This window comes from Lonchura striata, chromosome 6 (assembly GCF_050655825.1).
Source record: "Lonchura striata isolate lonStrDom1 chromosome 6, ASM5065582v1, whole genome shotgun sequence".
NCBI lineage: Eukaryota > Metazoa > Chordata > Aves > Passeriformes > Estrildidae > Lonchura > Lonchura striata.
The window spans coordinates 23357090-23380235 of record NC_140708.1 but is presented as its reverse complement, the minus strand read 5'-3'; the positions used below and the strand labels follow the sequence as shown (position 1 = coordinate 23380235).

The following is a 23146-nucleotide window of genomic DNA, read 5'->3' as shown; positions in this document are numbered from 1 at the left end:
CCCCACCTGCTTATCCACAGTATCAGGACACTTGCTAAGTTTGCTGACACTTGCTAAGGGATCATCAGTTACCTATTTCTCACTCTGCTGAAACCTAGTTAAAACAGATAATTAGTGGGGAGATAACTGCAGGAGGCTGTGTGTTCAGAACTGAGACAGTAGTTCAGATCCCTCTTCTATCCTTGCTTATAGGTGTGTAAGTTTGAGTTCATGCCACTGTGACCTCAAAGATTTACAATCACTTACTTATAAGTTGCTGGTTTTACCAGTAGCTAAAGGTCCAAACCATCTTAGCCATTGCTGCAGTTGCATGTTGAGAAGCACAACCTCTGTAAAGAGCCAGAGAACCTCTTCCAGTACTGGAGCTATAGCTTGATAGCCAGCATTCAATGTCCAGGATATGACAGATCTTGGAAGAGAAGAAAACTACCAATCTCAGATGTCTTTTGTCAGTACAACTCAGCAACACAAACCTGCAGGGTGATACTGCAGGGCATCTACACTGCTAGGGAAGTATTTACCCCATTTAGGCACTCTCAGAAGAAACTGCTAGGTGGATGGAGCTAGGAGCAGTCCAGGGTCAGGATATGTCTGTTACTCAGATGCAGTTATCATCCAATTATCTATTTATATTTTATAGATACTGTTTAATAGTTTCAATCTATGTCAATAAACGTTTGTCCTTTCCTCCTCTTCATTACCGACTGCAGAACTGCCTCCCTCTCAGGGAGGGGTGGGGGTGAGCTTAGCAAACAGTACAATTAAAAATGATGGGTACAAAATGTAATGTAATGTAAAATGTAATGAAGACATTCCCTTGTGCCCATCCTGCCAGTGCGGGCGAGAGATATTTTTCTCTCTCGCAGAGAGCAGTGGGGTCGCTCTCCCTCGGCTCCCCAGCTCCCACCGGGATGCCTCCCCGGGAGGGATGCAGGGCACAGCAGGTGGCCTAGCACGCTGCCGCCCTCGGGTCCAGCGCACTTGGTATTTCTTCCCCGCGCAGAAGAAATCCCGCTGAATCAGGCTCGGCTGCCGATGTGATCCTTGCCGAGCCAAAGCATCTGTTGAGCGCACGCCACCGGAGGAAGCCGCAGCTCGGGCCGGGGCTGAGCGCGGCTCCCTGGAAGCGGCACATCGATCACACCGCCGCGCGGCCAATTAGCGGCAGGAGCCGGGGCCAGCCCTCGTGTCTGCGCGCTGCTGATCCATCGGCAGTAATTACCGAGACACTTCATGCCTACTTTGGATGGGAATTAATTCGAGGCTGGATAAATAATGCATTAGGGTTTATTGAGCCCCGCGTGAAGCGTCGCCCCCGAGCCAGGGCTGGAGCAGCGAGCGGCGGCGATGCGCGGGGCGGCGGCCGGGGCCGGGCGCTGAGGCTGCGGGCAGCGCCCAGCCGGGAGCATGCTGAGCCCCAAGATCAGGCAGGCCAGGAGAGGTGAGTGTCAGACCCGTGCGGGGTGGGGACCGAGACCAGCTCCTGTCGCGGGGAAACTTCGCGGCGATGCGGACAGCCAGTACCGCTGCCCGCGGAGCGTCCCCCACCGCGGCTGCAGCGGCTGCTGCCCCGCTGGCCGGAGCCAGTCCTGGGGAGCAGGGACTGTTCGGGGAGAATGAAGCCTAGGAGCAGGAGACCTGTGCTGGTGTTACCAGCGTGGTCTGCGATGTCTGGGCTGGGCAGTAGGGATAATTTTTTTTAAAAATAATACTCTGTCCTGGGACGCGACATAGCTCTGTATTGGTTGCTAATGCCGTGTTTCTAATGCTGGGTTCATTATAACAGCTGGAGACAGGTGTGTCTAGTTTACCTGCGGCATCTTGGAGAAGCAGTTTGCTGTAGCACATTATCCTTTCAGGGCTGGATGCAGGAGGTGGTGATACTCGTTCTGTGGGCAAGACAAAAGGAAGGAAGGAAAACCTGCCCTGGGTTTGCAACAGATGCTTTGATCAGTCATTCGGAGCTGCGAGGTGTAATGTGCCGTGTTTGTAAAGCAGAGAGCTGGGGCTGGGCACAGCCGTTGTCTCGATGTCAGGTTGAGAAGAGATGCTTGGAAGAGATGCTCCGGCAGGGATGCATTCTGTGATCTTCAGGGGCAGCTCCAGTTATTCATTTGACGTGGCATTTGGAAATCATCATTGCCACTCACAAACTAATCACAGTGTCAGAGGGATCTCTTCCTGCCCATTGGAAACAGATTATATTAATGTCATTTAGGAGCTAAAGCAAACACAGTCAGAAAATTATGTAAAGATTAGGGCTTTCTTCAGCCATGCCAGTATTGCCAAATAGGAAAGGTATCACTGGTTCTAGCTACTGTGATTCCAACACAGGTACTTTCTTTCAGCCAAATGTCACCGCATCATACCCTGAAAGCCGTATTATGTGATGAACAGTCCTTAAAATACCAATAGCCCATTAAATAGCTGTTAGTATCTTGGAAAGAAGCTTCCTGCCATCTGGAGGTCAGGATCAGATATGTACTGCCACACCCACGGTAAAGTCATAAGTACTTATTTTTTAGTTACACAATGTTGTAGAAGTTCTGCAAGTTTTTTGTAGATGCTGCCTCTTTGCCATCCACCTTCTAAGGGAGTCTTTTAATATATGTCCTATCCAGCATTCCTGGTAGCTATTATAGCTCTGATGAGACAGGCTAGGTGATGCTACTAACGTTGTACAGGAAGGCTGTGTCATGCTGCCATTCTTCCACTCTCTTCAAATCACTCAGAAGAGACTAATTTGTGTATTAATATATATTGAAGCCTAGTTATGGGACAGACATTCTAGATACCTAGGGGCTACTGATACTTAGGGGACAAACTGTAGTATACCTTTGTGATTCAATTTCAATTTATAGCAGTGTGTCATTCTTTCTGTTTGTTCTATTTGGTTTATTAACTGTGCATAGGTAAGTTTATTTCTGGATGGATTTAGAACTCATGTAAAGAGCTGGGATGCTGGGTTTGGAAACTTCAGAAAGTTTCTTACTTTTGCAATGCTGTGGCAAAACACTGGTAACCTCTTGCAAAGGTTACCAAGTAGGACCTAATCCTGCAAGGTTCTTCTATAGCTCTTGTTCACAGGAACTGTAAACAGGTCATGCAGGAGATGCTGAGTGTTTCTTGGAGGTAAGTGCCCCACCCTGCAAGACTGAGCTGAATAGGAAATGGCAGTTCATGCTCCCTGGAGTCTCAGCTGGGATTGCTAATGAAGATTCAGGTGATAAAGAGTGGACAAGCAAAGTATTCAGGAGGCTGTGAGAAAGTTCTGTAAACAGTGAGCATCAGGAAGGGCAGTTGATCTGCTACAAGCTGCTGCATGAGTTTGGCTGACTTTTCAGATGAGTGGCTGTTCCCTCTGCCATTGGGCACTTAGTTGTGGGAGGGAGGCAATGTGACTTCTCTGAGCAGACAGATTGAAGAGAAGGGACAAGGAGGGATACTCAGGGTATCCTGAGCATCTGTGGTTTTACTTGAGTGTGACAGAAGGCAGCAACGTGGCTGAACCTGGGGATTTTCATGTATTTGCAGAGTTCTTGAGGTTCAAACCCCAATATGTGTGTTTGGCTAGCTAGCGCTTTGCTTCAGGCTCCCTGCATTTGTGCAAACAGGAATGCTTCATCAATTTCTCTTTTATTTCCAATTCTGCTGAGAATGTGCCTTTAAACATGGAGTTGTGACATCTGATGCTGTCATTTTTGTTTGACTTGTACATTGTCCTTAAGAAAGCTCCTGGGCTTAAAGATATTCAAGCTTTTGAAAATGTATGGTAGGGTCTTGAGTCTGATATCCAGGGTGTAGTTCCTAATATTTGTGAAAGGGACAATAGAGAACAAAGATAATTTGCCTTACTAAAAGTAACTATCAAGTGTAAGGCAGTCCTTACTGCTCCACCAGCAGCCTCACATCTGTAACTCTGAAATATGCATTCAGAGGTACACGTCCTTTTCATAAGATCTAGGAAGGTGTAAAATCTCATAGATGGAAAATCTTAATGTTAATAAATGGGCCTTCTGGGAAACCATTCATTCTGGCTGGGTCTGAATGGATTTTGCGTTATTTTTTCATCTATGCACAGCAATTGGTGGAGTCCAGGATCCCAAAATAAGTGGCTGCAATGGAAAACATCTATTTTCATATTCTTATGTGATAGGGCAGAAAAATATAGCCTTGCAGAATGGAAGCAAGAGAAATTTCTGTGTAGATTAGAGGGAAAGGAGTTTTCAGACTACATCCTTCAGTCTCAATGAATGCATTTTTTGTTTAATTGTTTTTAAGAGATTAAAAAAAAAAAAAAAAAATGATCCTTGGCTTGAAAAGTCCCAAAAAGGTTGCCAGCCCAGTTACATTTAAATATGCAAAATGGAAGTTGGATGAGTACAGGCTTATGCATTTGTATTTTGAGTGATGTGATTGCCCTCTATAGAAAGAGAGCCTCCTGCCATCATATATAATTTACAGTATTCCTGTCTTCAGCACACTCTGTCTCAGTTGTAGAGGCACTAAGAATAACCCTTCTCCCCTCATTAGGGCTTTATACTTTTGGGTGACACTATGACTTATTATTTCTGTTTGTGACATGCTCATACCTGTGTTACAAATATTCCTTATGGTCATAATAATAAAAATTTTTTTGTCTGTTTTAATTGAAACTTAGGGTCTAGAAAAAGTGATGGGAGACATTTTGGTTAGTTAGGCTGGATCAAATATATTTATATCTTTCACATGCCTGTAGTAAAAAATTATTTCCCTCACGGTGTGTGAAAGCCATCCTTTCACCATCCAGTGAAAGATGGAAAAGGGGAGCTCTCGTGTCTAGTGCCCCTCACCAAATGCCAGCTTAGCACCTCAGCTCTGCACAGCAGCACTGGTGCCTGCCCAGCCCCACGCTCAGCTCTGCGCTGGGCGCTGGAGCTGGACTCAGCTATCCTGGAGCACGTGGGACGCCAGCGCCTTGGCACCTCCGGCCTACCAGGCAAATGGGAACACCCAGTTTCCTACTCCTGGAACCAAGGTAAACAGCCCTGAAGCTGTGAACTCCTCCAAACGCTTCCTTCAGCCCTGAGAGCCCACCAACACTGCCGGGAGCACACGAGGCCCGGGCTGGGAGCAATCAGAGTGACTCTGCAGCTGGCAGAGCGGAGCCACCATTAGCGAGGAGCCCACCTGTGAGGGGGCGGTTCACTACCCCACATCCTTACATGGGTGATTCTGTGAGGCAGGAGAGGCAGCTTGGGAGCTCTTCTCTGGAAAGGTATGTGGGTAAAAGGCAAGGATGAGGTGTTGGTAAGTATAATTACGTTTGTATCTCAGTTTGGTGGAGGAAGACATCTCTGAGATGGTGGGGAGCAGCAGGAGGTGGTAGTATGGCTACCTGAAGATTGAGTCTGGGTTTTGTCATGTTGCTTTGGAGGAGTTTGAGATGAAGCTGCTGAGTTTAACTTAAAATCCTAAGGCAGGAGCACAGGGACTGTGGAGGGAGGCATTGGGCTGGACTTGGTGCAGTATTGGATTAACTGCCTTGAAGGCAATGTGAAGAAATAGGACCAGACTAAGGGGTAAAGCAGGGAAAAGTAAACTACAAGGGTCCCTTCTCACTGTGCACAGTCCTAGGGAGGTGAATGAAGCATGGAGCTACTTTTGTTCTGTGGTACAGGGTCAGGCTCCTTGCACTGTGGTGCAGGGGTGTGTGTCAATGACCTGCATTATAAGCTCTGGGCTCTAATTGGTTTTTTTGTCTCTGTTGTCCTGATTTGGTGCTGTGTGCATATAGAGACCGGGTCAAGAAAGTGATGTTTGTGGGATTCCTCCAGAGACAAGTTCATGTTCTTACCCTTACTTGGTAGCATGTCTCGTGAAGAAGGACGTGAGCTGTTCAAGGGTGTAATCCTCTCATCTCTGTAGAGATACTCCTCTCCAATTGGATTCATAGTGTGTGTTGGAGTAATTGCTGCTCTTGGCAATAGCAGCTTTCTGTCCCTGCCTGAAGGCTCAGGCAGGCAGTCATTTCCCTTAGAAAAAGCCCTGAAAAGTTTGCAGGCAGGCACCAGCTTATTTAAGCACAGGCAATCTGAATTTGAAATAATGAACCATAGCTTCACCTCCTAGGGAGGGAAAGGGGCATTGAGAAAGAAGAGTAATTTAACTCTAAGGGCAGCTGGACTGCTGGGGAGAGCACATGTGGTGAGGAAATTAAATATTAAAAAATCACAAAGTCATAGGCTCTCTAATTACTAATAGAGCATCACTGAGGGAGTACAGGGTAAAACTGGCAGTCTTTGTGTGAATAGCACAGTGGAAGGTCTACAAATGCTAGCACCTCTCTCCTGAGAGGACAGTCACCTGCACTTTCACTACCTGTATAAATGTAATACTCTTTATTGTAAGATTACTAGCAGAATTACTTTCTTTCCTTGCTGGCTTTCCCCTTACATTTATGGTAAATGATAGGCAAGCACAGCCACATAAACAATTTAATTTATGTTTAAAAACATAAAAATATGTTTATGTCTTTCAGCTCCCTGCAGTATGGGCAGGGGTAGTTTGATGCAAGGATATGGGTTCACTGGTGGAGAAGGGAAACTCCTTCATGAGGCTGCAGTGTGAGCTATCTTCTGAACAGGAAGAGGAAAGGATCTGTGCCCAGACTCTGCCCAGGCCTGCACATATTTAAGTACTTAAAACTAACATGGGGCAGGGAGGGTCCTGCTGACAGCCTTTCTAACAGGTATTCCTTCCACAGAACTTTTCTGTGCCTAATGAGCTGTAAATTAGCCATTATGAGGATCTCTAAAGAGAGGAGATACTAGGTTTTTGCTGTGGTGAAAGAAGTTATTTGCAATATCCTTCCTCTTAAAAGCAGGTGTTAAGAATTGTTATGCGTCACTAAGATTGTAATCCTGTGAACTGGTATTGAAGTTAAAAATACCAACCTGTGGTATAAGAAATAAAGACACTACATATGTTGTTTCTAAAGTGAGAGCTGATTCGGTTGCATGGAAAGGGATTAGGCTCATGATCTCTTTGGAGGAACTGTAGGCACAGGGTTAATACTCCTTTGTAGAGCTCCAGTTTAGGAGGAGCCCTCTTTGCTTTATTAATCAGTGATGTCACAAATACTTATGTTTTAATAATCTGAGTACTTAGATTGAGAGTATGAATTAATGTAGGAGTAAAAATTCCTATATTTCTTCTGCCTTTGTCCCCCAGATCAACCCTGGCAGTGCAGCAAGTCACTTAGCTGTTGCACACAGTAGGAAGCAGAACTTATTTGAACATTAAAAACAGGTACAACAGTGTTGAAATAGGCACAGTGAGCTCTTGGTACAATGTTAAGCCTTGAAAAGCAGGGTAGGAATGAACTCCCTCCTGATCTTTGGATAACTGAAAGAAGAGAAATACAATGTTGTGGCTGAATAGCCAGTTGCTGACAAAAGGTCTTGAGAGAGCTTTCTCTACTCTAGATTCTATTTTTTTTCAATCCAGAATAATTTTGGAAAATTATATCCCACGGAGTGCAGTGGACAAATTTCTTTGGTGCTCATAACATCAATTTTAGGAACCATTGATGTTGGCAGCCACTGTCTGAGGAATATGGCCCCCATGTGCTTGGCATGGGCCAGACAGTATTTAGCAAAAGCATGTGGGTGACTGGAGTGTCTCTGAGGAGCCCAAGTTTTTACACTGCAGTGCACCTATGCCTATGCTGCATCTGTAGTGCTGTAGAGCTACAATTTTGATCAGGACTCCACAGTATTTGGTATTGTACAAGCTCAGGCCACAGTCCCAGCTCCAAACTGAATGTTATTGTGGTCAGCATTGTTTTGTTTATTCCTTAATCTACTATGACTGGGAAGATTATAAAAATTAATAGCCATAGCCACTGGGAGGATTACAAGGGGCTGTTGCTGATTGTAGAAGGAGTTCAAGGTATTCATTCGGCCTTCCTTCTCTGACCTGATTTGACTCACTAAAACACCAGGAAGAAAAAATATATTAGAACTTTCTGCCATTCCAGTGAGCAACTTTTCTTATAAAAAGGTCTCACTGTGTCAGTGTAGGAATGTAAGGCTGGATGTATTGGCAGATGGAAAGAGCAGAGTGGAAGTGGGAAGAAAAGAATAAGATTTTTTTCTTCTGGCAGTGGTGAGCTGTAGCTCGGTGTGGTTGTCAATGGGATTACAAGAGCTTTGGCAGCAACAGAGATGCTCTCAGCAGTGTGCAGTTCTCTTGTCAGGTATGCAGCTCTAACCAACCTGATACAGATGTACAGCTTTCTGGAGACTGTGCCAGGGTTCAGTGGGATTGGAGAGCTGGTGCTTGGGTGTGCTAAATAACATTGTAGTCCACAGTGTCTAACAGGTGCATGTACTTTAAAGCAACGCATCTAATAGCTGTGACCTAAGTGCTGATCTGGGTAAGTGCAGTAGATGATGATGTCCCTCTGAGATAGCAGATCTCAGATGACAGTGCAGATAAAGGGACTTTAAAATATGTTCTTTTCTAGGAGCAGTTTCTGTACTTGTTCATGTATTATCAAAATGGTCTGTACCTCTGGTTTTGCAGTAACAAAGGACATGGGCTATTTCACTTTACTAGATTGTAAATTGTTCAGTCAATGTGTTGTAGCAGAAAGAATTAAGTCATTATCCTTCCATCTTGACACTTATCCACAGTCTAATGTTAGTGGCATGGCTATGTGGATTTGCAGGGCAGTTTCAAGAACAGCTGTTGGCAGGTTACCTACAATATTTAAGGTTTGTTCATTGACAGGTGTCAAAATCACCACACATTTCTACAACCTGAAGCAGTAATTCAAATTCTTTTGTAAATGCAAGGTTAAACTCATTAAAAAAATTATTCTGTGGAGTTGAGACCTGCTGGCTTTCTTGCTGATAATGATAGCAAATGAAGTTCAGGACTACTTTGTACAATAGCTGAAAGGCCTCCACTGTGAAATGTTAACCAACAAAGCAATGCCCATTTACCCATATGATAGCAATGGATTGCCAAAATCCTTTACTTTTCCTGAAGTCCAGCATGCCAACAATTTGTTACAATAGTTTGAAGATGAATGTCAATTTTTCTTCAGGAGAAAAGGATTAAATTATTCCCCTGACTATATGTATGGGTTGGGGTTTTTTTGGTATTGTGTGGGGTGGATTGCATTGATTATCAAATATACTTGGGTTTTCATTGACTTGTGGAAAGGTCCTGCATTAATGTAGATCAGTTTGTCCTGCTGTATGTGTGTTCTCTGATGTGATAAAGACATCACCAGGCTGTTGGTTAGTATATCCCATGGAAGCCTTGAACTTAGTATTATTGGAAAAAAGAACTATGATTGAAGCTGATTTTTCACTTCCTCCAGTCTTGTCCCTCTGCTGCCATGTTTAGATAAACTACCTGTGTACTTCTGAAAGTAACTCTGGTAAGTAAGGTGCTTTTATGGTCACATCACCCAGGTCACTGTAGAATAAAATTTTTCTGATTTAGAATGTGCCTTATACAGAGCTGACCATGCCATCTGTAAGGTGGTGAAAGATCATGGCTGTTGAACATCACAAAGAAGTCCAAAATTCATTTCTTCATGCCAGCCAGGAAGCAGCGTCCCTCAAATTAATGTGTCTTTGCCTTGTTTCTGACTGTGTTTCATATATGCTGTACTGGTGGAACAGAGTCATAGTTCTTCTACATATTATACAGAGGAAATACTGTGAGCTTGCTGAATATTGATGGAAAACCTGAGTCACCTCTGATGACCCTAAAAAAGACTACAGGCAACTTTCAATGTGTGTTGCTGTGCCTGAGCTTATGACACAGTTGGGCTGCACACCTTTCAGTACCAGTTGCAGTCGTGTGTATTCCAGCAGTGCTTGGCTGTGCCTAACCTGTTGTCTCCCTTTCTGCCAGGTACTTTCAGCATATTCACCCTTAAAATATGCTGATATGAAGAATTCATTTAATCTAGTGTTATTCTTCAGAACTCCTTAGTGCACGTGCATTTTGCCTGTGAAAAAGCACTGATGGGTCTGGCAGTGCAAAAGGGATACAAGAGAACAACCTTTATAAAACAGCAAACATCTTGAAAGCAGAACTCTCAGCTTTTGCACTTTGAGAGGAGATGAAACTGTGTTCTGGAGACAGGGTGCTCCTTCATAAACAGGTGAAGTTTCCTAAGCCATTTGGGCTCCTTTTTGGGTATTCATCTTTCCTTGTCAGTGTCCTTCAGACTGGCTTAGATTCTCTGGCCATGCCTGAAATGTGCTTTTTGGTAATTTCCTTACTATTAAGATCTTCTTTCATCCCTCCCTCTGGTATTTTTCTGCTCAAAAGGCTGTCTATGTGTTTATGTGGGACTTTTTTTTGTTTATTTGGTATGGTTTTAGTTTTTAAACAGAATGTGTTTACCTACAACTAAATAATCTATAACCAAAGTTTCTGCTCCCCAGTTAATGGCTGAAAGGTATTTCAGACTGTAAATATAGTCAATTTCTAACAGCAGTCATCCCCAGTCTGAGAGTGAAATTACACTGGTTTATACTCCAGTAACTTCTACTAGTTCATGTTGGATTTGAGATTTAAGAACTGATCTTGGGAATGCAGTTTTTCTTGCAGGAACTTAATAACAAGTAAATCATTATACAAACAGATCCTTCCTTCTGACTTTGAGTTTTGTTTTTTATCCTGGTTTGGTATTTTGTCTGGTTTCCCAACCACTGCAGAAAATACCAGTTAGTAGACAAACATATGTAAAGTTGTCTCCCTGCTTTTTCTTTGGTTGGACAGTAAGGTTACAGAACTTCTTCCAGTGTAATGTATTTGTGGGGTTTCTTGGGGAAAAAAAAAGGTTTTGAGACCCATTTACTTTTCCTTTCTTATTTTTATTTTGGCTGAAAGAAAAAAATCAAGGGAAGGAATTAAACATAGCATGGAGACAGGTGCAGCTTTATTGAGCAGAAGTGATGGAGCACAATCTGGTTCTTAGGGTAGTGTTTCTGAATGTGGCAATTGTCATCCAGATCACAAAATGTGAGCAGCTATGTGGCTGTGTAGCACCTTTTTGTTTCTGTAGAGATTGCTACTCTGTCTTGGGGGAACTAAAAGCCCTTGCCAGTTCCTTAAACTGATACTCTTCTAGTTGCCTAAAAATATCTTGTCACCAACCACTTCAAATATTCTGCCTTTAATTCTTTGCTTATTGTGTTTCAAGATGCTTAATTCTCAGATTGTACTGAGGAAGTACCTTGGTTTTATTTGTGCTTACTGACTCTGGTATCTTAGCAATCAAATTCGAAGACAAGTATGGTTCTGTGATGGACACAGAAAAATCTAAACCAAATGTTTTATTGCCTACAGTTCAGTGAAAGGAATTTCAGTATCTCTTTATAGGCATAATACCTGCATTTCCAGTGAATCCTTTTTATAAGGCCAAATTTGAATTAAATAAACCAACTGAGAATATAATTTATAGTATGGAAAGCCACTTCCCTTTGTGGCTAGTACTTTAAATGAAGACTATATCAGAAATTATATGTAGTGTCACTGTGTCATCAGATTGAAGGGACACCAGAGCAAAGTGCCTTTATTGTAGGACAGTTTGTTGGCCAAAAGCAATTATAATGACTATATTGATTTTAGCTAACTGCCTATGAAATTTCAAAAGATCACATCTTTAATTGATATTGAATTGCATTGAATTGATTGATTTCCATGTCTGGTTTAAGTACTTACTGAGTGCTTCAATCTCTAGTGGTGTCCAGAGCTGGGAGTGGGAGAGGAGGGCAGAAGAGATCGTATAATATTGCCAGGCAGAATTGAACTCAGGAAGGGGGGATGGTATGGATAGGGAAGGGAAGATGTTGTCTCTATGATGTGCATTCTCAGGGTAGGAGATAGATGTGATGAGGAAACAGGAATGTGACTATTGCTTGGAGGCAGGTTTGAGTTGCAGAGGAACTCTTGTATGGCCCTCTGGCTAGGGATTGCTGCCTCTGTAAGGAGTGGCAGTGTGGCTCCATCCAATTCGACCCATCCACTCCTTAGGATAATCTTTGATTTTACTTTTAGAGGCATGGCAACCAAGTATGGGGTTTTGGAGGGGAGTTTGTTTAGTGTAGTCTCAGGCATTTGCACAGTGAGTGTAGAGCAGTACTTCACTGCCTTAGCTTGTATTCCTCCTCCCATCTTCATCTGGATATGAGAACTTCCATGTGCCAGTGTCACTTCCAGTCATAGGAGTAATTTCGAGGTCTGCAATTCTGATTCTTGCCTTACAGAATGATTTACCATCCCCAAATGTCTTGACTCGTTAGTGCCACCTGTGGGTCTGCCCGGTCTGTTTTGTTTCCCTGCTTCGGAGTGGGGATGCTGTGGGTTGTGGCTGGCATTTCAGTACTGCCGTGCTGTGCAAATGAATCCTAACCCTTTTCCCAAGGAGAGTTTGAATCCTTTCTACACCGATTTCTGTTTAGAACTTAGGTGTATGACTAAATAAATAACCAACTAATGACAATGTGAGAGCGAAACCAGCCCATGTGGTGTTACTGGAAACACATTTCTGGATTGGAACTCCAGAGCATGTAAAGTATTTGCTGAATTGTAAGTCTGAATTATTGATTTGTTTTCTTCCTTATGTTCTGCTGATTCCATAATTCTGTTAAATAGATACACACAAATAATATATTTCTACCATTAAGAATGGTAATATATTTCTACCATTTAGAATCAGGGGCTTGGTGTACTGCATTAGATTATCAAAGCAGATATTTTGGTCCCAGTAACCTAAGATAGCTGCTACTTTAAAGGCAGGACGTGCTCATTCTGACCTCTATGCAATTATTGTATTCTGTGGAGCATGCAATATAAGCATCAATGTTGTTAATAGCCATAAATAATTCCCCTTTCTAAAAATTTCTATCTGATCCATGTTGTTGACTTGCAGATGAAATTGCTAAGTATATCCCTAATGAAATTAACTATTACAGTCACGACCAGAAACTAAGGAAATGGAAAGCTAAGACAGCTTGAAGAATTAATAATCATAGCAATTGATTGAGACATGGTGCTGCATAAAATAAAATAAGAAAAAGTTCTGCACTCTCCTGAGACTGGTCATGAAAGCTTTAACACTTGACTAAGATAACTAATTACTATGTGAGCTGTACAAATAGTATCAAAGGGGGGATGGAGGGAACATACAAGGTAACTAACTTGGTAACATTTCAAAGCAAGATGTCTGACGTCTTTTGTGAGGTCTGTGTCAATATAGATGGTAGGTTTCCAGTTAAATAAAATTAATGTATTTTTAGAGCGAGAGATAAAGTAGCCTACATGCAAGTCATGAAAACTGAGGACTGATGGCATTTTCATGCTGGAGAGTGCTAAAGGTACTTCAGCATGGAGATGACTTAGAGGCTTGCTGAAAGATGGATTTTGGTATCATTAGACTAATTGGGTACTTTAATAGCCAAGATGTTGCCTAAGAACAATTATAGTGCCTTTGATAAAAGCAAATTTTTGAGATATTTATTTTTGTAATGACATAATTTGTAACATGGGTGTGGATTGGAAATTGGACAGTCTAAAAGAGATTGCAGTTTGGTCATAGTGGTAAAATGTGGTGTGGGATGAGGCAGAGAGGTTTTATCCAACTCCATTCTTATGGACCTCTGTACTAGAGATTTAAACATGACCAGTGAGTTTTCTTATTGCCTGTGTGTGATGAAATGGGGTCCTCCATGTCCTGGTGGTGATGGGGAGGGGGGGTGGGTGTTCTGCCAGAGGATCTGTGCTGTCAGAAGGACCAATACTAAAGCCTGAGAATGTTGGCTGTGTGGGGGAAAGTGGTTCTTGATATTTACAATTAAAATACCTGTCTGAGAGAGCCCAGACTACAGTGAGCTTAGAGAATATACCTGGATACATTAAAGCCTAATTTTAAGTGAACTCTGTAGTAATATTTAATTTTTTACATTTTTTTGGCACATAAAAATAATTAAATGAAGGATTACTGGTTTAAGAGAATCCAAAAGTTTCTGGTAAATTTTACTGATGTAGGACTAATGTTGTATATTAGTTCACATTAAATTCAGCAATGTAGTTTAGGCAGAAACTAAAGGAAGACTAATTCTGAAAAAGCTATGATGCTGCAGCAGTATCTTACTTGTTACAACATTTCAGCTTTTAAATTAATTTTGAAGTGAAACTAAAAACAAAATAAAAAATTAATTTCTTTCATGATAAAATAGTTATAATTTGAAAACTAATTTCTCTTCATTGAGCCACAAGACAAAACCAGTTATTCACAGTTTTGTTGAGAGCAGCAGGATTTACCTTAGCAGTTTAGAGGAGTGGGAAAAAAAATCCATACTGCCTGTCAGACAGGGCTTTCATCAAGTCTGAAATTTAACAGTGATGCATCTTCTGTCTGTAAAACTGGAATGTTGTTGTGGTCAGAATGAGTGCCTATGGATGGTTACAGGAGAGGTGAGTGGTTCCTTAAGACAGAGTGGAAGGAGAAAGTATATGAAACTATAAAAGTGGGGATTGTGCCACGAGACTTTTTGATAATGGGAGGCTGTGATACCATTCAGGTCTGCCCTCTGCTGATGGAAGTGTTTAGTGTCTAGATGTGCTGGTTTAGAGCTCTTCATGAAGCACAACATGATGACCTGACTTTCAGGTCACAAGAAAGGTCAGAGCAGATTTTATCAGAGACACCAATGTGATTTCCCTCACTGGATTACACTGAGGAGGCTCTTTAAAGATCTGACCTAAGTCTGTTATCTGACTTTCCTTATTTTGCAGTTTGCTTCATGGAAGTGAAGAAATAGGATCAATTTTAATGTTGCAAATGTAATTATTAAAAAAAAAAAATATTCCCAAAACACCACAGCATCCTCATTATTTTTCCTTGTTTGGCAAATACTGGCAGTTTCATCACTGTGTGGTGAGGCACCAGGAGCAGAAACCAATCACGTGGTAACATCAAGGCCATGTTTAGCTCTCTGAACTCAAAAGAGGCAAAAGTAGATAAAATTAGACTCTGAGAGGCAGAAGGCTGCTTTGCCCTTTCTTGTGATGGTTTGAATTAGCTGCAGTGTATCAGGGGGACCTGGATAAGAAGCTTGCCTGGTTTTTAGCTGGAACAGTTCACAGTGTTAATGTGAGATGTCAGTGATGCAGATTTACTGGTGCTGGCCTGTAAACTCATGCCTTTTTCCAAGTGGGCAGTTTAAATTTTGACTTAAGTTAGCTGAGTGCAGAAAATGGGAAGGAACAGTATCATATTAGCATTAATGAAGGAAAAATGGCATGAAATATTAAATAACTATTAATACAAGATATTGTATAAATCCAAAGAAGGTAGAGGTGGAAAAGACCTATGAGGTCACCTAACCTATCTACTCTGGAGGACTGGCTTGCTGCTGCAATATATAATCATTGTCTGCTACTCCAGACTAGTTCTAAATGCCCCAAGTTTTAGTACTCTTAATGCAAGAGAGGAGGACAGAAAATGTCATAGAATTTTTCTATTTCTTAAACTTTTCCTCACTTGCTTTATGTTTCTGAAACCCTTCCTCAAGTTTACGTGTTGGTTTTTTCCTCTATTTTGTCTTTTTTTTTTTTAATTTTGTTTTTCTGCTTCAGTGTCAGAAAGCCCTGAAGAAAGAGATTATTTCAATAATTCTGGATAGATGTGCTATCTCTGTCTTTTGTGTGGATCACAGTCACTACTTTGACAATTTTATTTTTAAATTTTCCTCAGTTTTTAATTTGTTTCTCTCCTATGGCAGCTGTGTTCCCTGACTAATCACCCCAAACTGGTAGTGTGTGGAGTAAGAATATTTTTTTATACTCTCTCCTTCTCTTTGTGCCCCCTCATCATACATTTGCACATCCTAATTGGGCAAATGCCCTGTTGGGAGAGAGCAATATCATTATTCTATGTAGAGCTGGAAGGCAGTGATGATTTGCCACAAAGAATGGTTATATGGGCAATGAAGCCTCAGTGGAGGTGTGGTGTCTCTTTAGACACTCTGCAGTGAGCAGTACCAATAAAGGTGATGTTTGTCTTTGTTTAACTGTCATGAACTTTAATGTAGACCTTGAAAAACAAGTACCTGTTCAAAAAGGAACTTGTCTGTCCATATCTGGGAAGGAAGTGCGGACGAGTTATTTAGCCTGAGTGTCTTACTATTATTTATTTGTTTCACTTACTCTGTAATTGCCTTTTCAGCCCGGTCAAGGAGTTTGGTGATGGGTGAACAGATTGGGCCTCCCTCCAGACCATCTTCTCCAAACCCTCAGGAACGTGTGCTGAAGTGTGGCTGGCTAAAGAAACAAAGGAGCATTATGAAGAATTGGCAGCAGCGGTGGTTTGTGCTGCGAGGGGATCAGCTCTTCTATTATAAGGATGAAGAGGAAACTAAACCTCAGGTATGACTAGAGAACTGCAGGAGTTAATGGTTGTGATTTCTGTGAGATCTCAGCTGTGCTTTAATTGACAGCTCATTTCAGTAGTTTTCTACCCTCACCAAACACACTTAAGGAGGTTCAAAGGCACAAGATATTACAGGGAGGCTTTTCTACTGCCAGACAAATGGTAGAGCTTGGGAAAGGGTTAGAAGGTGTTTACTTACCCACTAGGGCATGCTGACTTCCAGATCTTAGTATGGTCAGCTATGAGACTGGAGTTTGACAAGAAGAGCTATGAAGCTGCAGATTACTGAGGCAGGAGTGATTAACCTTCTTGCTCAGCTGGGACTTGTTATCTCCTGGTTAATCCATTGTTAGCTGTGAGGTGATCAGCTGCTTAGAGTTGGTTTGTGTGTGTGGAGTGTGTAGGTTTGGTTGCATGCTGAGAATGGGCTGTAATATGTGTTTTAGTGGGAGGGAAGGAGTGGGTGTTGTGCTGTGTGCACAGGAGATGAAGGATTTCTTATTCATGTTTTTCTAATGCCTGCAAAATTTTCTGAGAGCATTTGAGCTAAGGTCTTTCCTGTTGCTGTAGTAGATTATGCATCATAATTCACATAGTCATTGTTTTGACTGTCAGGCCTTTAACCAGAGTCATTGAATAGAGGGAACATAATTGAATGAGCCAGACATTGTCCCTGTGCTGCTGGCTCCTGATGAGTCAGTACAGGCATTACAGAGTGACAGTCATACTGTGTAATATCATCACCATCCACACACTCATTATAGACAATTATTAAACTGCTTGATGCAGCTGTCTGCTTGACTGTCATACATAAATTTCACTGTAGAGTGAGAATGGAAATTAATATTCCCCTGTGAGCCTGACATAAATATGGTAGATGAATGAGGATGTTGACTGGATCTTATATCTTGCACTCTCCTGATCAGGTATTTGGTCCATAATTATGGAAAGTCTTCTGTGTAAAGGCCAGAGAGATTTGAACTTCATGATGTAGCTTGATTACTCAGGATGCTGCCAGCAACAGCTGGATTTTGCACTTTCAAGCCAAGCACCTTATCTTCATATGCAATGCATATGGGAGAGCTGGGCACTTTTGAACCATGCCAGCGAACCTAATGAGGAAGAAATGGCATGTTGTAAAGAGTTTCTTTAACCCTGGCCCTTTTTGGGCATGGGGTTGCCATTCATTTATCATTGTGGGAAGCCATTTTGTATAGAATGATACAGGACTACGTTCTGACTTTTCTTGTATGAGTTGCAAATTAGGATTTGCATCTGACTTCAGCTGGGACTATGCATCCCACAGGAGAGCTGTACCTTTTGGACTTATAGACAGCTGTTGCTTGGGATTCTCTGGAATAAAGGGGAAATGGCACAGGTGTGCCTGTCCATCTTAGGAAGAAAACTGAGACCCTTTGTTGTAGGGAGATTGTTTTATAGGCCATGGAGATATTTTCACCAGTTGTTATTGATATTAATTCCTAATTTTCTTCAGCCCTAAAGATACTCATGCTTAATTTAAGCATTTTTGTTTTATTTATTAAGCATGGCCTTTAAGCTTGTGTGTAAAAATGAAATCAATAGTTTCACTGAAATTCCCATTGATCTTCCACTTACTTGATTATTTATACATACTCTGGAAGAGAGTTGTATTCTTCTTGTTTACCTGGTAAAGTCAAATGAGATTTATGGCATAATGTTTCAAGAGAGAAACATGAAACAACATCTTTTTTTTCATGGATGTTGCATTGCCTATTTTTATGAAAACCTGCTCTTTCAGATTCTTAGAGGAAACTGTAGATACTCCTCCTTTAATAATATTGCAGAAAAGGTAGAACTGTAATCTAATTGCCGGAAAATCACACAGGCTTTCCGGAGGGAATAGGAATTTTTCTGTTGTCTTAATGGATTGAATATTGTTGAAGGTGTGTATATTTTTGTGCCACATGGCAGGTGCAGTAGCACAGCCACTCCATCAGAGACCAAAGGTTAGAGGGTGGTTCTGCAGCTATTGCTTTTCTGCAGAGTTTTCTCTTTTTTGCCCCTGTGAGGACAGGGGGAAGCGAGGAGTGACCTGCAAAGAGTTTTTGATGCTCCTACTGACTCTGTCAATATGTTTGTGTTTTTAAAGTACCTTTGGGCTTGTTTCTATTCCCAGGAAAGGAGAGAGCATACACTGCTCCCCCATTTCCAGGGGAATAGAAGCCACTGTGCAACTAATTCATTAACCCTTCCTTCAGTATTGACTTGACATGATAAAAGGTTTTAATGCATCTGCAGTGGGCTTGAATTTTGCACTTTAGAAAATAGCAGAATTTTCTAGAATGTGGCCACTGGACTCTAAAGATGATATTTTATACTTTTTGATTCCATTCTGAATAACTTCAGATGCATCTGCATTTTTGTCAAGTTGCCTTTCCTATGTTTTCCTGTTGTCTTGGGAATGTCTTCAGTTTATCTTCTAATTTCAGTGACCCTCAGAGTCAAATTACAGGGCAACAGGATTGGGAGGTAAGGGTGGTGAAGGTTTATCTTGTTGTGCTGACTTGTTTTACTTCAATTTACTTCAATTACTTGTTTTAATTCAATTTACTTCAATTCTTGAGAACCAGCCAGCATGGACTTTGCTAAGAGCCCTCCTCCACGATGTCCTTCCACAACCTTACCATTACACTGGGTAGGGGACAGGAGCTGAGCCTTGACACTGTTGAACAAAGCATTTGTAGGAGGATCTATTTCTGAGGAGCAAAGCTATGGAAATTATACTGAATAGTGACAATGAAAAGTAACACATCTGGCTTCATTGTTTTATAGAGAAGATTGCAAAGTTCTTCTGCTAGTTGAAATTCTGGATTGTCTTTCTCATGAGACACTAATTGTATTACTCCATTATATGTGGATCTGGAAGCTGACAAATAGCATAACTAGAATTTGCTTTGATTACCAATGTTATGATGTCCAGTGTGTCTTGGATTTGATTGTTGCCAGATTAGTAAACATGCATAGCTATATTCTCACCAACCAGAGATATGTGTGAAAAACCTGACTGAAACAACTTTACAACTTTTTTCATTTTCTGTTCATCAAGAAAAGATGATTTGGACCCTGTTTGCATTCCAGGGCAGTTCAGTGCAGGAACTGCTGATGATGCTCTTCATGGCTTAACTCTTGAGAGTCCCAGCTCTTGCTGTATTTTGTCTGTCTAATTGTGCATATTTTCTGAAACCCTGTAAAAGATCAGAGATTAAATGCTTGTTTCACTCAGGTTACTGGAGAAGAGCTTCCTGTGATGTCTTTTTCATCTTTTCCATGGATTAAGAGGATATTTTTTTTCACTTTGAAGATACTATGTTACCATCTATGCAGAGTTCCCAAACTGGAATACATTTTGTTAATTATGCTTGGACTCAAAGTGGAAATGATGATGAATACTGGCAGCATTTGAACTTGGGATGTAAAGGGGCTCAGTTTTTTTTCTAGGGAAGCTATAGTCTTTTGGATTAAAAGGTAGTCAATTTTCTTCCAAGCCTGAATTAACTCCTTTCTTCCAGTATTTCTCTGGGAACTTCTGTGTACTGAGGATTTCTGGAAAATAGGCCATTTTATTCAAAAGCATGCTGCAACCAGAAGTTCAAGGGTGTAGGAAGAGTATATGTAATGCAAGATGAAACTCTTGCAAGGGATAATTAGTTATGGAAACCAAGGAGAATAATTTCGGCATGCTTAGAGTAATGTCATTCCAGAGGAAACAGCGTTTAACGAGCAGTGTCCAGTGTGAGAGGAAGGACAGTGAAGCAGGTGGATGACCAGTTCAAATCTTTTCTTGCTCAGAACTGTGGAAAGGTGTTGGCATCAGCAGAGGAGCCAGACTTGAGTTTACTATACATTTTATCATCTTTTCCTTACCCTTTTAGTGGCCTTTTCCTTTTCACTAATGTTTGCATCCATTACAGGGTTTGATACTACTGCAAGGAAGTCAGGTGAACGAGCTGCCGCCTAATCCTGATGAACCAGGGAAGCATCTGTTTGAAATTACCCCAGGTATGTCAGCATTCTATTTGTGCTTTCACTATAACATCAAATAATTCCCATCAGTTGTCACTAATGGAAATTGAGTTGCACTGATCACTCCTGAATGTTCTGATACACTGGCAAGATTATCCAGTGAGACTGAGAAAAAGGGCTTGACTACATGGTGTTCTTTGTTCTGGATATAAGTGCTGCTGTGGTGCCTCATTTTCATTTTACAGAGTTGAGATGCATCATGATCCTTGCCTTTCCTTTTTGGAGAGGTTCTTTGCTTGGAGTGTTGTGAGGTCTCTCTATGGATGCATTCTTCTGGTTGCTACAGGAGAAACAGGCACAGAGCACAGCACAGAACTTAGGGAAGAGGGACATGTGGTATCAGGATGAAATTTATTTCGTGTCTACTAATTATTTTGAGAAGTGGGTAGAAGGGCACACAAAAAGCTTCAAAACACTTCCTTTTGGATGAAAGGTTTAAGACCATAGATGACTAGCATGGAAGAGAAGTTGAATTTTTTTCAGGTAGAAAATCTAATGATCTGTCATTGTAGTAGTAATGTAAAATTTTTGCAGTAATTTTAGCTCCCATTTAAATGCTCTCTGGGGACAGAGTTGGTGAGAGTCTCCAGGATAGATTCAGCATTAAGTTCCCTGTTGCAATATAGGACCAATTTAATTCAGTTGATTTGCTTCTGATTATATTTTTATTCAAACCCTGCACATGGGTTTGAATGCAGTGTATTTTGGAGGTAGTTGTAGGTGGCAGGATCTACAGAGGAGAAAAACCTGTTGCCATGCTACAGTGTTACAGCAGAGGAATGAGAGCCTGCAAGGACTGAGTCAGTTGATCTATCTCCCAGTACCTGAAGATTAATTCCTAGAAACGAAGAGGCAGACAAATGTGACTGTGCTAAAAACTGAGTGCACTGACTCAGTCATGCTTCAGTTCACCTCCAGCTTGTCTTGCATGGACTACCTGTCTATGCTGCTTAGCATTATCTCTCCACACACCATCGGTGCTGTCAGCAGGGAAGATAAAAGAAATTGCTTTAGGCTACCTCTTGTTTTTTTTAATGGATTTTTTTCAATGGACACTTGCCCCTGTATTTGAATGTTATTGCTGTGAAGTCAGGTGTGTTTTTACTCTTTGGGGTAATTTTCTCACCACCCTGTTAGGCTGGCTTAAAATATCATTTTTGCACACCCCTCTCGAGACAGTATCAGGCAGAGCAAGAACAGGCAATGCTGTAAGGTTTTCAACAACCCCATCAGGCAGTGTTTTGCAATACCTCAGTCACAGAATTCTGTTTAATACGCAGGAAGCTACCTGGGGAGAAGAGATTAATTTTTTTTCCTCTTACTTATCACTGTGCACTATCTATTAATGCCTTTTTTCCCCTTATACTGCATTGTGCCCTCGTAGGCAGGGCCCCACAAGCAGCAGGGAGTTAGGCCCACAGTATTGCCTATATGGAGGATCTCCAAGGAAGTGGCATTAATTGTTGGTCTGAATGTGACCATTTTGCAAAAATTGTTCCCCATACTGTTGCAGAAGGACTGTGGATCTGTGATGTGAAAGCACTTGGATTGTTGTGGTTTTGAATGATCTTATGTGTTCTGGCAGTGATCTGAAATAATTAACTGAACCACAGACTGGCTTTATTGAGTTTCCTGAAGATTTGAAGTTCTTCTGATTCCAGAATGCAAAATGGTAATTCTGTACTACTTGTCCAACTTATCAGGTTATATTACTGTAGCCTGCAAAAGAATTGTCCTAAACTGCAGGGAGCTGTTGCTTCAGGTGAGTTGATAAAGAAGGAGCATGCGGCTAGTTGAAAGAGGCTATTCAGAAAGGTGGAAAAAAGTGACACTATTTAGCATGGTTGTGGATCCCAGGATATTTGTGTTCAGTCTGGTGTTTTGACATCACGCTTTTCTGTATTCCCTGAAAAAACTATTCAGTCTTAGTGTAACACTGAATTGTCTGCAAAATGAAGATGTTTTCCTTAACTTATGCAACTAAATACCATTTGTAGCAAATTAGTTGCTACATGGATATTAAGTATTGAAAAAACACTATAAATAGCACATCAATACAGAATGTGATTGACACAGATATCGCTGTAGAATGTGGCCCGAAGAGTTCCCCATTTTGTTCACAGTACATTTATTCTGTGCTGGTTTTGGCATAAATGCCTTTTCTTTTTTTTGCATGTGTTCTGAAATGACCGTGTTCTGCATGGTTGCCAGCCTGCAGAACACCCACATAGTGAACAGCTCTGAAACAGATGCCAGATAGGAAGGGGAGCACAAATCCATCTTGCAGGACCCAGATCTTTATTTCCCATCACTGCCCATCTTTCCCTGTGTTGGATGTATGGCCATGATCACATTGCTGCCTAATGGTGTTTAATTTATCCCACTGTAACCTAGGACTCTACAGTTTCTATAGGGATAGTAAGATTTATTTTTTTTAAAACTCTCTTAGCTAAGTTGGGGATTTTGTGAATACAGGTACATTCAATAGTTCAAGTATAGATTAGGGTTTTACTGTGCTAGTAAGCATCAGAACTTTAACTAGCAAAATTAGGAAAGGAGTGTAACATTCCTAAAGTGTACCTATAGCAGCTAATAGCAGTTTATCTGGCAAAGAGAAGAGACTGAGATCTGAGA

At 41.4% G+C, this 23146-nt stretch overlaps 1 protein-coding gene across 3 annotated transcripts in view; it reads left to right on the top strand.

Moving 5' to 3' along the window:
• Positions 1 to 23146, top strand: part of ARHGAP22 (Rho GTPase activating protein 22) — a 126039-nt gene that overhangs the window by 1040 nt on the left and 101853 nt on the right. Inside the window, exons 1-3 of one of the 3 annotated variants that reach the window (XM_021539078.4) lie at positions 870 to 1441; positions 16244 to 16443; positions 20401 to 20488. In XM_021539078.4, the coding sequence (XP_021394753.2) occupies positions 1408 to 1441; positions 16244 to 16443; positions 20401 to 20488 (322 nt within the window). In that variant the 5' untranslated portion in view covers positions 870 to 1407. Of the gene's footprint in view, positions 1 to 869; positions 1442 to 16243; positions 16444 to 20400; positions 20489 to 23146 lie in introns of those variants that run through there. The other 2 variants (XM_021539087.4, XM_085583616.1) reach the window with 2 other exon arrangements.